Genomic DNA, 12,426 nt, shown 5'->3' with positions numbered 1-12,426 from the left:
AGGGTGGAGGGTGCTGTCCTCACTGTGGCAGGGTGGGGGGTGATGTCCTCACTGGGGCAGGGTGGAGGGTGCTGTCCTCACCGGGGCAGGGTGGGGGGTGATGTCCTCACCAGGGCAGGGTGGAGAGTGATGTCGTTAGCTGGGCAGAGAGGCAAAGCAGCTTTCCCTGTTGCGATCCCTAATCTGGGCTTGTGCCCCTTCCCCTGACCATTGTTTTCAGGGACAGCATTGCTGTGATGTTAATGCAATTGCTAGCCAGTTTTTCAAACTCTTCTTGGTGCTGCTTGAGGAGAAGGACCTGTGCTGCCAACTCCTGCCTCAGCACCCCCAATTCTGCTTCATACATATTCAGGCCAAGCATTCTGTCACAAATGCAGGGAGTTGGATGCAAGCGCAGAGTGTCTTTAATGGTAAATCAACTAATAAACAATTAAAGACAACGGACTAGACTAAGGCAAGACGAAGCAAGGCAAGGGAAACTCAAAAGGAACACAAAAGCTGCTCACGGTGCAATCACACAAACACAGTGGGGCAGACAGAAAAGGAAGAAATTCACAGTGTGAGCGTGACACATTCGCAGTGCCTTTACACGGAAGAAGGAGCACAAAAAGTATTTTCATACCAACCTGTCAGCCTGGATATATCTTACCTGCCATTATTTCTACAAGTCACTGAATAGAAATGAAAATACTCTGTAATCTTTCCAGACGCAAACACATGCAGTCCATAAAAAAATACCTACATGTTAGATGGGACACAAATCCCAGAGGTACTCCCATACTAATTACATTACCCTTATCCTGATGTAAAACTAGTCCAATCCAATACGGCTAAAGATGAATTAGGAGCTCGATGGAACTTTCGATTCTCAAGTTTTATTTGCACACATTGAGGATCTTCAGATTTGAAGATCTTCAGAGGATTTTCACCAGTCTAAGCCAGTCTATTTTGTCTAGATTGGAGAGACCTCTTAAGTCAAGAGAAGGAGAGGAGGAGAGAAGACAGAGTGAGATAGATAGGCTGAGGAAGGAGGCCTGCGACAGGCTGAACCTGAGGGTATCACCTCTGACCTTGGTGTGTTCTGTCACAGAGACCCATCATACTAAGACACAAGGCATAAGAAATACAACACATACAGAGACAGGCCTAGGCATAAACCTAATGCTTTCAAGAGTTCAGGAGAAAATCAACTGGTATTATTACTGAGTGGACAGAAGGTATGTGCGGTAACCATGAATGAACATTTACATTTTGGACAGATGCCCTTAACCAGAGCAACTTATAGAAGTGCCAATCAATAAACACATCCTCAAACTGGTTCATTAGGTCAGGGACTCAGTACAATCAGTTTAAAAACCATGCTGGGATGGTGAGTATGGTACTACAAATACACAAGACAATGACTTAAAAAAATAACAAAGTGCTAATTTAAGTACTTGGTGAAGATTTAGCTCTTCACGAATCATTTAAAGTCAGCTAGTGACTCCGATGTTCAGACAGCCAGGGGAAGTTAATTCCACCATCTACAGTAAGTGCCAGGACAGAGAAGAGCCTTGATGCCTGTCTTCCTTGTACTCTAAGAGATGGTGGGTCAGGTTGAGCAGTGCTAGAGGATCAGATAGTGTAGGATTAGGGGTGTGATTCAAGTGTTTTAAGGTAGGTGGGCTCTGGTCCACTTTTTGGCTTAGTAAGCAAGCTTGAGTTTTTTTTTTTTTTAAATACATGCAGGCAGCTGCAGGAAGTCAGTGGAGGGAAACGCAGGGGCAGATCTGCAGGAGCAAGTTTCAATAGTCCAGATTCGAAATGACAAGGGACTGTACACGTAATGTACTTGAGAGTTGGCTCTTCATAATGTTGTAAAGGAGAAATTGACATGAGTGAGTCAGTTTAGCGATGTGAGGCAAGAAGGGCAGTTGATTGTCCATGGTTATCTCAAGGTTCTATGCAGTCACAGATGGTGAGATTTATGAGCTGTCCAGGAAGATCACAAGATTTTGAGATGGGGACGAATCACCAGGGATGTACAGCAGATCAGTTTTGCTGGGCTTAATTTTCAGCTGATTAGCTGCCATCCATGTTGAGATGTTAGTGAGACATGCTGAGATCTGTGTAGAAGCATGAGTGTCTGAGGGAGGAAAGGAGAAGATGAGCTGATTGTTATCAACACAGCAATGGTATGAAAACCTATGTGCTGATATGACCTCACTGAGAGAGTGGGAATAGAGGGAGAATGGAAGAGGACCCTGCACTGAGGCCTGTGGGACACCAGTGGAGAGTCTGCAGGAACCATATGTGAAACCTCTCCATGTCACCTGATATAAGTGTCCCTCCGGGTAGGATGTAAACCATTTTCATGCTGTGTCATGATTTCCCAGACTCACAGGGTCTCGTAGTTGACTGTATCAAAGGCAGCTGAAAGGCCAAGGAGGATATGATCTAGCTTATCTGTTGGTATGGAGATTCTCAGTGATGGCCACTAGATCAGTTTCTTTGGAGTAGACTGTTTTGAAGCAGGATTGGTTGGGATCTTGGAGGCTGCTCTGGGTGATATAGAAAGGCAGTTTACTGTAGACAGAGTGTTCAATGATTTTTATAAGAAAAAAGAGAATTGATAATTGAAGCGGTCAGTAGCTGCTGATGTCTGAAGTATACAGAGAGAGTTTCTTCAGCATAGGAATGAACATAAAACTTTAGCAAAAATTCTACAACGTGTTCTACAACATATTAAATCATGGGCTCTGGTTACACAATCCCAGCTAGGACTTTGATATCTTGTAGCCACGACATAATAATGCATGGCCACACATTATGCATGGAATAAAATTCAATGGGACATTCGGTTATAGGGAAATAATCTACGACAGTGTGGTGTGTTGAAGCAGAGTTGCTGTTACCACTCTGAAGTTCATTATTTATTCTTATACCACAGAAATTCACCAGTGATTCAATATTTTAAATACATGCTTGCGACATGCTCTGTCTCAAGGGATTACAATGAGAGGTTTTTTTTTTTTTTTTTTTTTAAACATAATATATGCACAAATGGACATCTTTGGTTTTTAAAATATGGCATTGAATCTAGAATGAAAACCAGATCTTGTTTACCTGAGTAACTCTTCATCAATCTGGGTTACTGAGGTAAAAAGTTAAAGGTAAATAAATAAAATTAAACATATACCTTGTATTTGACTTTTCACTCTTGACAGTATGAAAGTACAGTATAATATTATATTCATGCCCTTATACAAGTATAAGTTGAGCTAAAACACAGGCGACTGCACAGTCAATTGGTTGCTAGTCTGTTAGTCCGCTGTGTTTTAATAATAATAATAATAGTAATAATAATAATGATAATAATAATAATAATAATAATAATAATAATAATAATAATAATCTTTCTTTTATATAGTGCCTTTAAAGCAGCTTCTCAAGGCACTTTATACAATAAAAATACAAAGAAAATAAAAAAATACACAGCTACGATTTACAAGTGTGGCATTTGGCAGACGCCCTTCTCCAGAGCGACTTACAATTATCTTTTTTTTTTTTTTTATATATACAACTGAGCAATTGAGGGTTAAGTACCCAGCAGTGGCAGCTTGGTGTTGCTGGTATTTGAACTCATGACTTTCCAAGCAGAAGTCCAGCAGCCTAACCACTGAGCTACCACTTCCCCAAGTAAAAACACAAAGCATACAAAAAACCCCCCAACAACACAGACTTGAATACAAAAAGGGTAAAACCATCAAGAAAAAGCTAACCTAAAAAATTGCTTTTAGGTTAGATTAAAAAATGCTCAAATTCTGTGCATCTCTAATATGATCAGGGAGTGCATTACCAGAGTCTAGGAGCATAGGATGAGAAAGCCCTGTCCTCTACAGATCACAACCGTGTCTGTGGGACTGCCAGAAGACCAGCTCAAGAGGAGCGCAGATGACGCTTTGGAGTATATAGAGTTAAAAGCAGACAGATACTGAGGGGCCAGAGCAGAAGGATATTAAAATCAACATGAAACCTGACTGGGAGCCAGTGCAAGGACTTCAGTACTAGAGTGATGTGTTTATTTCTCCGGACACCAGTCAGGAACCTAGCAGCAGAATTTCACACACATTTACAGCATTTAGCAGACGCGCTTATCCAGAGCGACTTACATTTCTCCAATTTATACAACTGAGCATCTAGTGGCCTTGCTCAAGGGCCCAGCAGTGGCAGCTTGGCAGTTTTTTGCTGTTTTTGTGTGTATTTATACCGTGGAAGTCATTTTAACCCATAACATAATGGAACTTTTTTTCCCAACAAAATAGGAGGGTTAATATTGCAGATTGTCCACAAAACAACGTATAGGTCATTTTCTCACTTAAATTATCGTAGCTAAAAACAATCATTCCCTCACCAGCCTCTCTTTTCTCTCTCTCTCTTTTCTGTCTCTCTTTTAAAAAATAACATGTTACTGAGAAACTGTGAAGCTTAGACTCTTCTGTCCTGAAGACTTGAACTGCTGACTCTAGAGACTCGTTCCATACATGTTAAATAAACATCTCCTCACAGAAAACTTCACGGTATTTGTGATTATACATTTGTTATTTGTTAATTAACAGCACATTTTAATGAAAAATAGTCCAAAACCATATGTAGGCTGTGCAGTATACTACATTTTGTTGCATTTTCTTGTTGGTTGCTTATAGGAGGTCAGTTTGTTTGTGTTCTTGTCTTCTCTAGTGTGTGTGTGTGTGTGTGTGTGTGTGTCGGGGGGGGGGGGGGTGGTTAAATACTTGAAATACAAAATATTTGATTGTAATTTTCATGTTTGAGCACTTTGATGAAGTGTACATTCAAAATGAATTACATTTGTAGATGCAAACGTAAAACTGTACTCCTGCTCTGTTATGACAAAATGTGTAAACTACGAGAACATTTCAGGACCTGTTTGAAAGAACTCCTCAGGCTGAGACACACACGTCCACACTTTCTCAACATCCAGAACAAGCAGCTTATTGGAAGAGACAGAGCTCGAGTTAAACAGCACTGCTGATTGATCTTGTGGCTGTTAAACCCCTTTCCGTCGGGTTTGGATCGATGCTACAATGAAAAGCATGTGCTGATGCTAACAGCTCAGCTCTAGCTGAATATCACTTTCAGAGAAGGACATGGGTATAACACATGATACATATCTACTGTATAAATGAAAACTGCTGCAGGATCTGACATCTGACATGCTACAGGATGTTTCCATTAGGTTTCAGTCTCAGATGATAGGTTTAAAGGAAAACTGCTGCTCACCGCTGATCCATTTAGCATTGGGATCATGAACTCTGAAGTTCTTGCCAAAGACGTCCTCCACCGTCAGTTTCCCCTTCAAAGCCAGGCTGTCATCCTCACCTGACACCGGAGACAGGAAAAAAAACCATGACAGACATTCCAAAAGCCACTCCAAACACAGAAAAAAAAACCAAAATGGTGCATTTTCCCACAATACACTGCACAAAGGATGAATCAGAACATTCAGGATGAGGATCAGGACCTCTCATGAGCTGGAATGTAGACTCAGTCTGTTTGGCTGAAGTGGAAAGAATAAACACAGTGTGTGTGGATATTATAAGACAAAAAAAAAAAAAAAGACAACAAACGCAGCGTATCATGTTACCGAGAAACCGCAAAGTAGCGTAAACTCCACTGAAGATACCTCCAGCCGACACTGGAGACTCCTTCCTTTAACGTTAAATAAATATCTCCTTACAGAAATTGTCGCCATGTCAATGATTACACACATCGATCTGTTTATGGAACAATAATGTATTAGAATGAGAGCATTAATATGAACGTGTGATTGGAAAATGAATCAGCACTTTCTGACCAATCAGAATGCAGGATTCGACAGCGCCGAGGGATACCCTGGAGGTAAAGAACTCGAGCAAGGTTGTGTGAACGAGTGTTACAAATCCATAAATATAAATGTACATATATGGATCTTCTTCGCTTTTTATTTCAAATGCCGGATGCACAAATCTGTCACGGTGCCGAAAACTGTAGTTTAGGGTGAGTTAGATCGAGAGCTAAAAAAAAGTGCTCAAAATAATAAAAAAAGAGGTTCATTATTTAATTTCCATTAAGTTTCTCTTAACCAACATGGTTTACTGCATGAAGTCACATGAACAAAACAGGAAGTTCAGCATTAATAGTGCGAGTAATGTGATTAGAAGTGTGAGGAATGTGCACAGTAACAGATGTATTAATTGACATTTGTGTAAATGTTAATGAAATGCACTGGCTTTCACTGTTCAAGCCATTCCATTACTGAAAACGAGCATAAATTAGCAAACATTATATCACAGCGTGTTAATTACTGTAAATCACTGAACTGAATTAGCATTTTAATTAGCACCCAGGAGCCATGGACTTTGGTTATTTCAGGTATTTATTTGATTTGTTAATAATCATTTTTTTAAAAATCATTTGATAAAGTTTTAGTTAGGTTGTTAATGGAACTGATGGTGTGTTAGTTCACTGTAGTGTCAGTTAAGTAAGTGAACATTAATATGAAGTGCTACTGATGTCACACAGTGCAACAGAAAAAAGATGCAAATTAGAGAAGATAAACCCCGCCCCCCCGGGAAGAAACGTGGCTCGAGGAGGCTGTAGCAGGAATTACAGGAAAATTACCACAGCAAATGAAACACAGACGTCTCCACATGCTAGACATGGGACAATGACAGTCAGAGGTGTTATTATTATTATTATTATTATTATTATTATGTGTATAAAAAGACAACAATCATTAATATTAACCCATTCTCAACCACCTCAGATGTCAAATAAACACCTCCCTTCATTTGTTTAATCACATTTTCTTGCCTACCGACTTGAAACAGCATCGACCAATCAGGATGGTTTATTCTTCTGGTTCTGTTTGATAATTAGCTAGTTACATTCTGAGCTCAGGGATACGGAGGTGATCAACTACTGCCATCCATTACCACGAGTCCAAGAAAGCAGAATCAGATGGGCTCTCTGGGTAGGAGGGGCATAGCGTCTCTGTCCTGTCAATCATAGGGACACTAGCCAATCGTAGGAATGCTTGAGATCATGTATGTGGAAGAGGGCAGATAGCGCTCCTCTGAGTGTGTTACTCTGCCCTGTGATGCAGCACGAGGCGCTGTTCGAAACGATGAGATTGCCTGGCTTTACGTGTCTTGGAGGAAGCTCGTGTTAACCCTCGCTCCCCCTGGTTGGTAGGAATTATTATCTTGGGAATTAGCCAAGACCAAATTAGGGGGAAAATTGGCTGGGGGTATATTTTATTAACAGTTATTAATGTTAATTGATATGGCAGGATGACACCAGGACCACCGCTTTTGCTGTCTGACATTTAACTGCATTAATCCATTTAACTGTACAGATAACACGGTGCTTTTCCCGTTCCTCCTCTTTAATCCTGTGGATACTAGACTGACACAAATAATGTAGTGATTATATCTGGTATCCATCTTCTTCTTTAAAAGTTATTACCTGTTTGAAACGAGAAACATTTGCGATCACATATGCTTTTGCTTATGAACATGTTTGTGAGTGGTGTTTTGTGCGTTTATGCGTAATGAGGCCATTCGGATTCACGCTGCAGCACACCCAGACAGCTGAAGATGAAGGACGTGCGCCGTGGTGCAAAATAAATCATATGCATTGAAATGGAAGGTGTGTTTTCACAGCTAAACAGTGCAGATGAACTCTGCCTGAGAAATAGAGAAAGATCCATCAGCGTGCACACATCATCATTCTGATCATACACACACACACATCGCTGTGTCAGTGTCAACAAAACACTCGCACACTCATCCATCTCTCTCTCGCTGTCTCTGTTTCTCTCTCTCTCCTCTGCTCTTACCATCACTTAGATTTCAGATGATTAAAATACTGTGTGCATGTGTGTGTGTGTGTGTGCATATGTGTGCGTGTGTGCGTGTGTGTGCGTGATTGTCAGCGCTGATTTATTCTGAAATCATTCACCACATCAGATCTGATCACAAACGCCTCACTTGACTGAACAACAGCATTCACATGCTCAGAAAGAGAAGCGGGGGCCGTGATTAGTGTCGTCTCGGCTGTAAGAAGAGCCTCACTGTTTATTCACTGCCTCAGAAATAACACCATCTTCATCATCATCATCATCATCATCATCATCATATATTTTATTTTATAGGATGTCTCCTGTTCATGGCTATAACATCACTCCTGAGCGACTGCAGTACGGAATCGATCTCTTTTAGGAGCGTGATGTTATAGTAAAATAATCAGTGATGGGGTGGCGTGATTAAACCGAGTTAACATCAATACAGATTATTATTGTGCTATAACTGCATGCCCTGGAGAGTTTTACTCTAGTTGTACCACAAGGAAACGCATTTATATACTTCGGAATTGTGATATTTATCATTCTTCAACACACGTAGAATAAAGAATAAAAGCAAAACAATTCATGTTAACGTGCACGGAAGGAGTCTCCAGTGTCAGCGCTTTGAGGTAAAACTCTAACTTGAAGTTTTCCGACATCATCTGGACGGACGAGTTCACGCTTCTTTGCAGTGTTTTTTTTTTATCGTATTAACATCAAGAGAGAGAATAAAGAGAGAAGCGGGTGAGGGAACGGCTGTTTATAGCTGCTATAACGTAGGTAACAAAAAGAATATGATGTCGTTCATTAATAAATACATTTGAAAAATGTAGTTGTTGGCAAATTGCTGTGTTATCAAAGGAGTAAACACTTGGGGATGTGCTGTTATGGGAAAATAATCAACTTCACAGTGCTAACAGGAACTCTCTGCTTCATTTGATTAGAACAGCACACACACAGCGGTTCATTGCTTCCATAATTATACTGCAGATGGAGAGACTCGGAGCTGCAGTCTGACGGGAAGCACATGAACGTCAATGACATTTCCACACCGGCAAAAACAAAAGCACATCCATCAGCAAGCTCGGACATTTCTGCCCCGAAACATCTGCAGTAAAAACCACAGAAAAGGGACACGAGACGACGAGGAGAGCAGTGAGGTGGCCTCTGTGTGATCCCTGCGTCGAAAAAAAATGAGAATGCTTCTTGAAACAAAGGGACACAAGTCCAAAAATAACTGCAGGGTGGTGATTTGTTAGACCTCGCAGCACCATGCTGTGGAGTGGTCCTGCATTTCTGAACAAAGAGTGGGCGAGATAAAGAGAGCGTGAGGAGAGGAAACACTGTGTAGCCTCACTGATCAGATCAGAGCGTGTCAGAGACAGTTTAATGCCCGCTGGGTGAAGAACACAGCTCCATCTGAGCTGAGCCTGAGCTCCATCTCCATGTCACAGAGTCTTTTATTCCTCTGCTGCTACAGCTATTTATGCGCAATTCCAATTTTTATCTGTTTATCGTTACGTTTAATGTTTTGGAACGTCGCTGAAACGAGGTAGTTCCTGTTCTCTCTTACGTTACAGCAGCTGTAAACAGTCCTTCTGTTACTCTCTTTATTCTCGTGCTTGAAGTTAATGAGACCGGAAAAATGCAGCTTGGCGTGATAAACTCCTCTGTCCTGAAGATTTCCGCTGACTGTTACAAAGCACTGACACTGGAGACTCCTTCCGTCAATGTTACATAGACATCCAGTTACGTGGAGAGTCCATGGTACACGTCCCTGTGAAGGAGCTGTTATTACGGAAACAATAACGCGTTAATGTAAAACTGTGATGTGTAGATGCGCTACTGTCAGAGCTGCTGCTCTAGAGAACGAATCAACACCTCCTGACCAATCAGAATCCAGAATTTAACAGCGCTGTGGGATGCCATTACACTCACATTGATTGATCCTTCTTTCATGACACCTGATGAATGTGATAACTCGACCTATAAGTCGTCTCTCTCAGTGGGACGGCGGAAGGCAGGAGCTGATGATGATCTTTACTGAAGGCTGAGTTTATTATTCACTCAGGAGGGAAGATGATGGAGGCGTTGTAGTGAACAGTGTCTGGAAAGGGTTTGACTGATCTGTGGTTTGTACAAGCAGGGTGTAGTGTAATGTCAGGACAGACCGGTCGTGGGAATATAACACTTATCTGATCCTGAGGGAAACATTCACTGTTACAGAAGCACACAATACATGTAGAACAGTTCAGATACGCCACAGACACGCAACATATACGCCACAGACACGTCACAGACACGCCACAGACACGCAACATATACGCCACAGACACGCCACAGACACGCCACAGACACGCCACATATACGCCACAGACACGCAACATATACGCCACAGACACGCCACATATACGCCACAGACACGCCACAGACACGCCACAGACACGCCACAGACACGCCACATACACGCCACAGACACCCCACATATACGCCACAGACACGCCACAGACACGCCACAGACACGCCACATACACGCCACAGACACGCAACATATACGCCACAGACACGCCACAGACACGCCACAGACACGCAACATATACGCCACATATACGCCACAGACACGCCACAGACACGCCACAGACACGCCACAGACACGCCACATATACGCCACAGACACGCCACAGACACGCCACAGACTTGAAGTGCTTGGTGTATGGTAAGTGCGCGTGTGTGTGTGTGTGTGTGTGTGTGTACCTGGTGTCAGGAGTATAACAGAAGTGACGATCAGAGAGCAGATGAACAGGATGACCAGCAGAGCGATCAGTATTCCCTTCCAATTCCTCTGAGGTTGGTTACTGCCCACCAACTCCTACACACACACACACACACACACACACACACAGAGAGAGAGAGAGAGAGAGAGAGAGAGAGAGAGAGAGAGAGGGAATAGGCATGAACAGATGCATTTATCACTTCATCACTCTTATAAAAGACAGTGACAGAAAGACAGCACATATTTAAAGGAACTCATGGCTTTCTTCCTTCCTTCCTTCCTTCCTTCCACCCTCCTTCCTTCCTTCCTTCCTTCCTTCCTTCCTTCCACCCTACTTCCACCCTTCCACCCTCCTTCCTTCCTTTCTTCCTTCCTTCCACCCTTCCATCCTCCTTCCTTCCTTTCCTCCTTCCACACTCCTTCCTTCCTTCCATCCTTCCTTCCACCCTCCTTCCTTCCTTCCATCCTTTCATCCACCCTCCTTCCTTCCTTCCACCCTCCTTCCTTCCATGCTTTCTTCCACCCTCCTTCCACCGTCCATCCTTCCTTTCTTCCTTCCACCCTTCTTCCTTCCTTCCACCCTCCTTCCATCCTTCCTTCCTTCCACCCTTCCAGCCTCCTTCCTCCCTTCATTCCACCCTCCTTCCTTCCTTCCTTCCTTCCACACTCCTTCCTTACTTCCATCCTTCCTTCCTCCCTACTTCCATCCTCCTTCCTTCCACCCTCCTTCCATCCTCCTTCCTCCCTACTTCCACCCTCCTTCCTTCCACACTCCTTCCTTCCATCCTTCCATCCTTCCTTCCTTCCACCCTACTTCCTTCCTTCCACCTTTCTTCCACCCTACTTCCACCCTCCTTCCTTCCTTTCTTCCTTCCTTTCTTCCTTCCGCCCTCCTTCCATCCTTCCTTCCTTCCACCCTTCCAGCCTCCTTCCTCCCTTCCTTCCACCCTTCTTCCTTCCTTCCACCCTCCTTCCATCCTTAATTCCTTCCACCTTTCCAGCCTCCTTCCTCCCTTCCTTCCACCCTCCTTCCTTCCTTTCTTCCTTCCTTCCACCCTCCTTCCATCCTCCTTCCTTCCTTCCACACTCCTTCCTTCCATCCTTCCTTCCTTCCACCCTACTTCCTTCCTTCCACCTTTCTTCCACCCTACTTCCACCCTCCTTCCTTCCTTCCACACTCCTTCCTTCCTTCCATCCTTCCTTCCTTCCACCCTACTTCCTTCCTTCCACCTTTCTTCCACCCTACTTCCACCCTTCTTCCTTCCTTCCATCCTTCCTTCCACACTCCTTCCATCCTTCCAGCCTCTTTCCTCCCTTCCTTCCATCCTCCTTCCTTCCTTCCATTCTTTCCTTCCACCCTACTTCCACACTTCCTGCCCTCCTTCCATCCTTCCTTCCTACCACCCTTCTTCCTTCCTTCCACCCTTCCTTCCGCCCTCCTTCCATCCTTCCTTCCTTCCACCCTTCCAGCCTCCTTCCTCCCTTCCTTCCACCCTCCTTCCTTCCCTCCTTCCTCCCTTCCACCCTTCCACCCTCGTTCCTTCCTCCCTTCCTTTCTTCTTTCCTTCTTACTTTAAATTGTACTTCCATACAATCTCCTTCCTTCCTAACATTAATTCCTTCACTCACTCTTCCCTGCACACTCCCTCCTCTACAGAGGCAGAGTAAAATAATAGGAATGTTGGGGAAAATGTCTCTTGTCACTCTTACACACCCACAGTGAGAGGTTTCTTTAAAATAATAATTCATGTTTTTTGTTAGAAGAGAC

At 43.2% G+C, this 12,426-nt stretch overlaps 1 protein-coding gene across 1 annotated transcript in view; it reads right to left on the bottom strand.

Moving 5' to 3' along the window:
• Positions 1 to 12,426, bottom strand: part of LOC128615185 (dipeptidyl aminopeptidase-like protein 6) — a 95,260-nt gene that overhangs the window by 44,190 nt on the left and 38,644 nt on the right. Inside the window, exons 2-3 of the mRNA XM_053637062.1 lie at positions 10,640 to 10,754; positions 5,281 to 5,379 (exon numbers count right to left, since the gene is read on the bottom strand). Of these exons, the coding sequence (XP_053493037.1) occupies positions 5,281 to 5,379; positions 10,640 to 10,754 (214 nt within the window). The remainder of the gene's footprint in view (positions 1 to 5,280; positions 5,380 to 10,639; positions 10,755 to 12,426) is intronic.

Source organism: Ictalurus furcatus, chromosome 1 (assembly GCF_023375685.1).
Source record: "Ictalurus furcatus strain D&B chromosome 1, Billie_1.0, whole genome shotgun sequence".
NCBI lineage: Eukaryota > Metazoa > Chordata > Actinopteri > Siluriformes > Ictaluridae > Ictalurus > Ictalurus furcatus.
The sequence above is the reverse complement of the archived record's forward strand: the minus strand, read 5'-3'. Positions and strand labels throughout refer to the sequence as shown.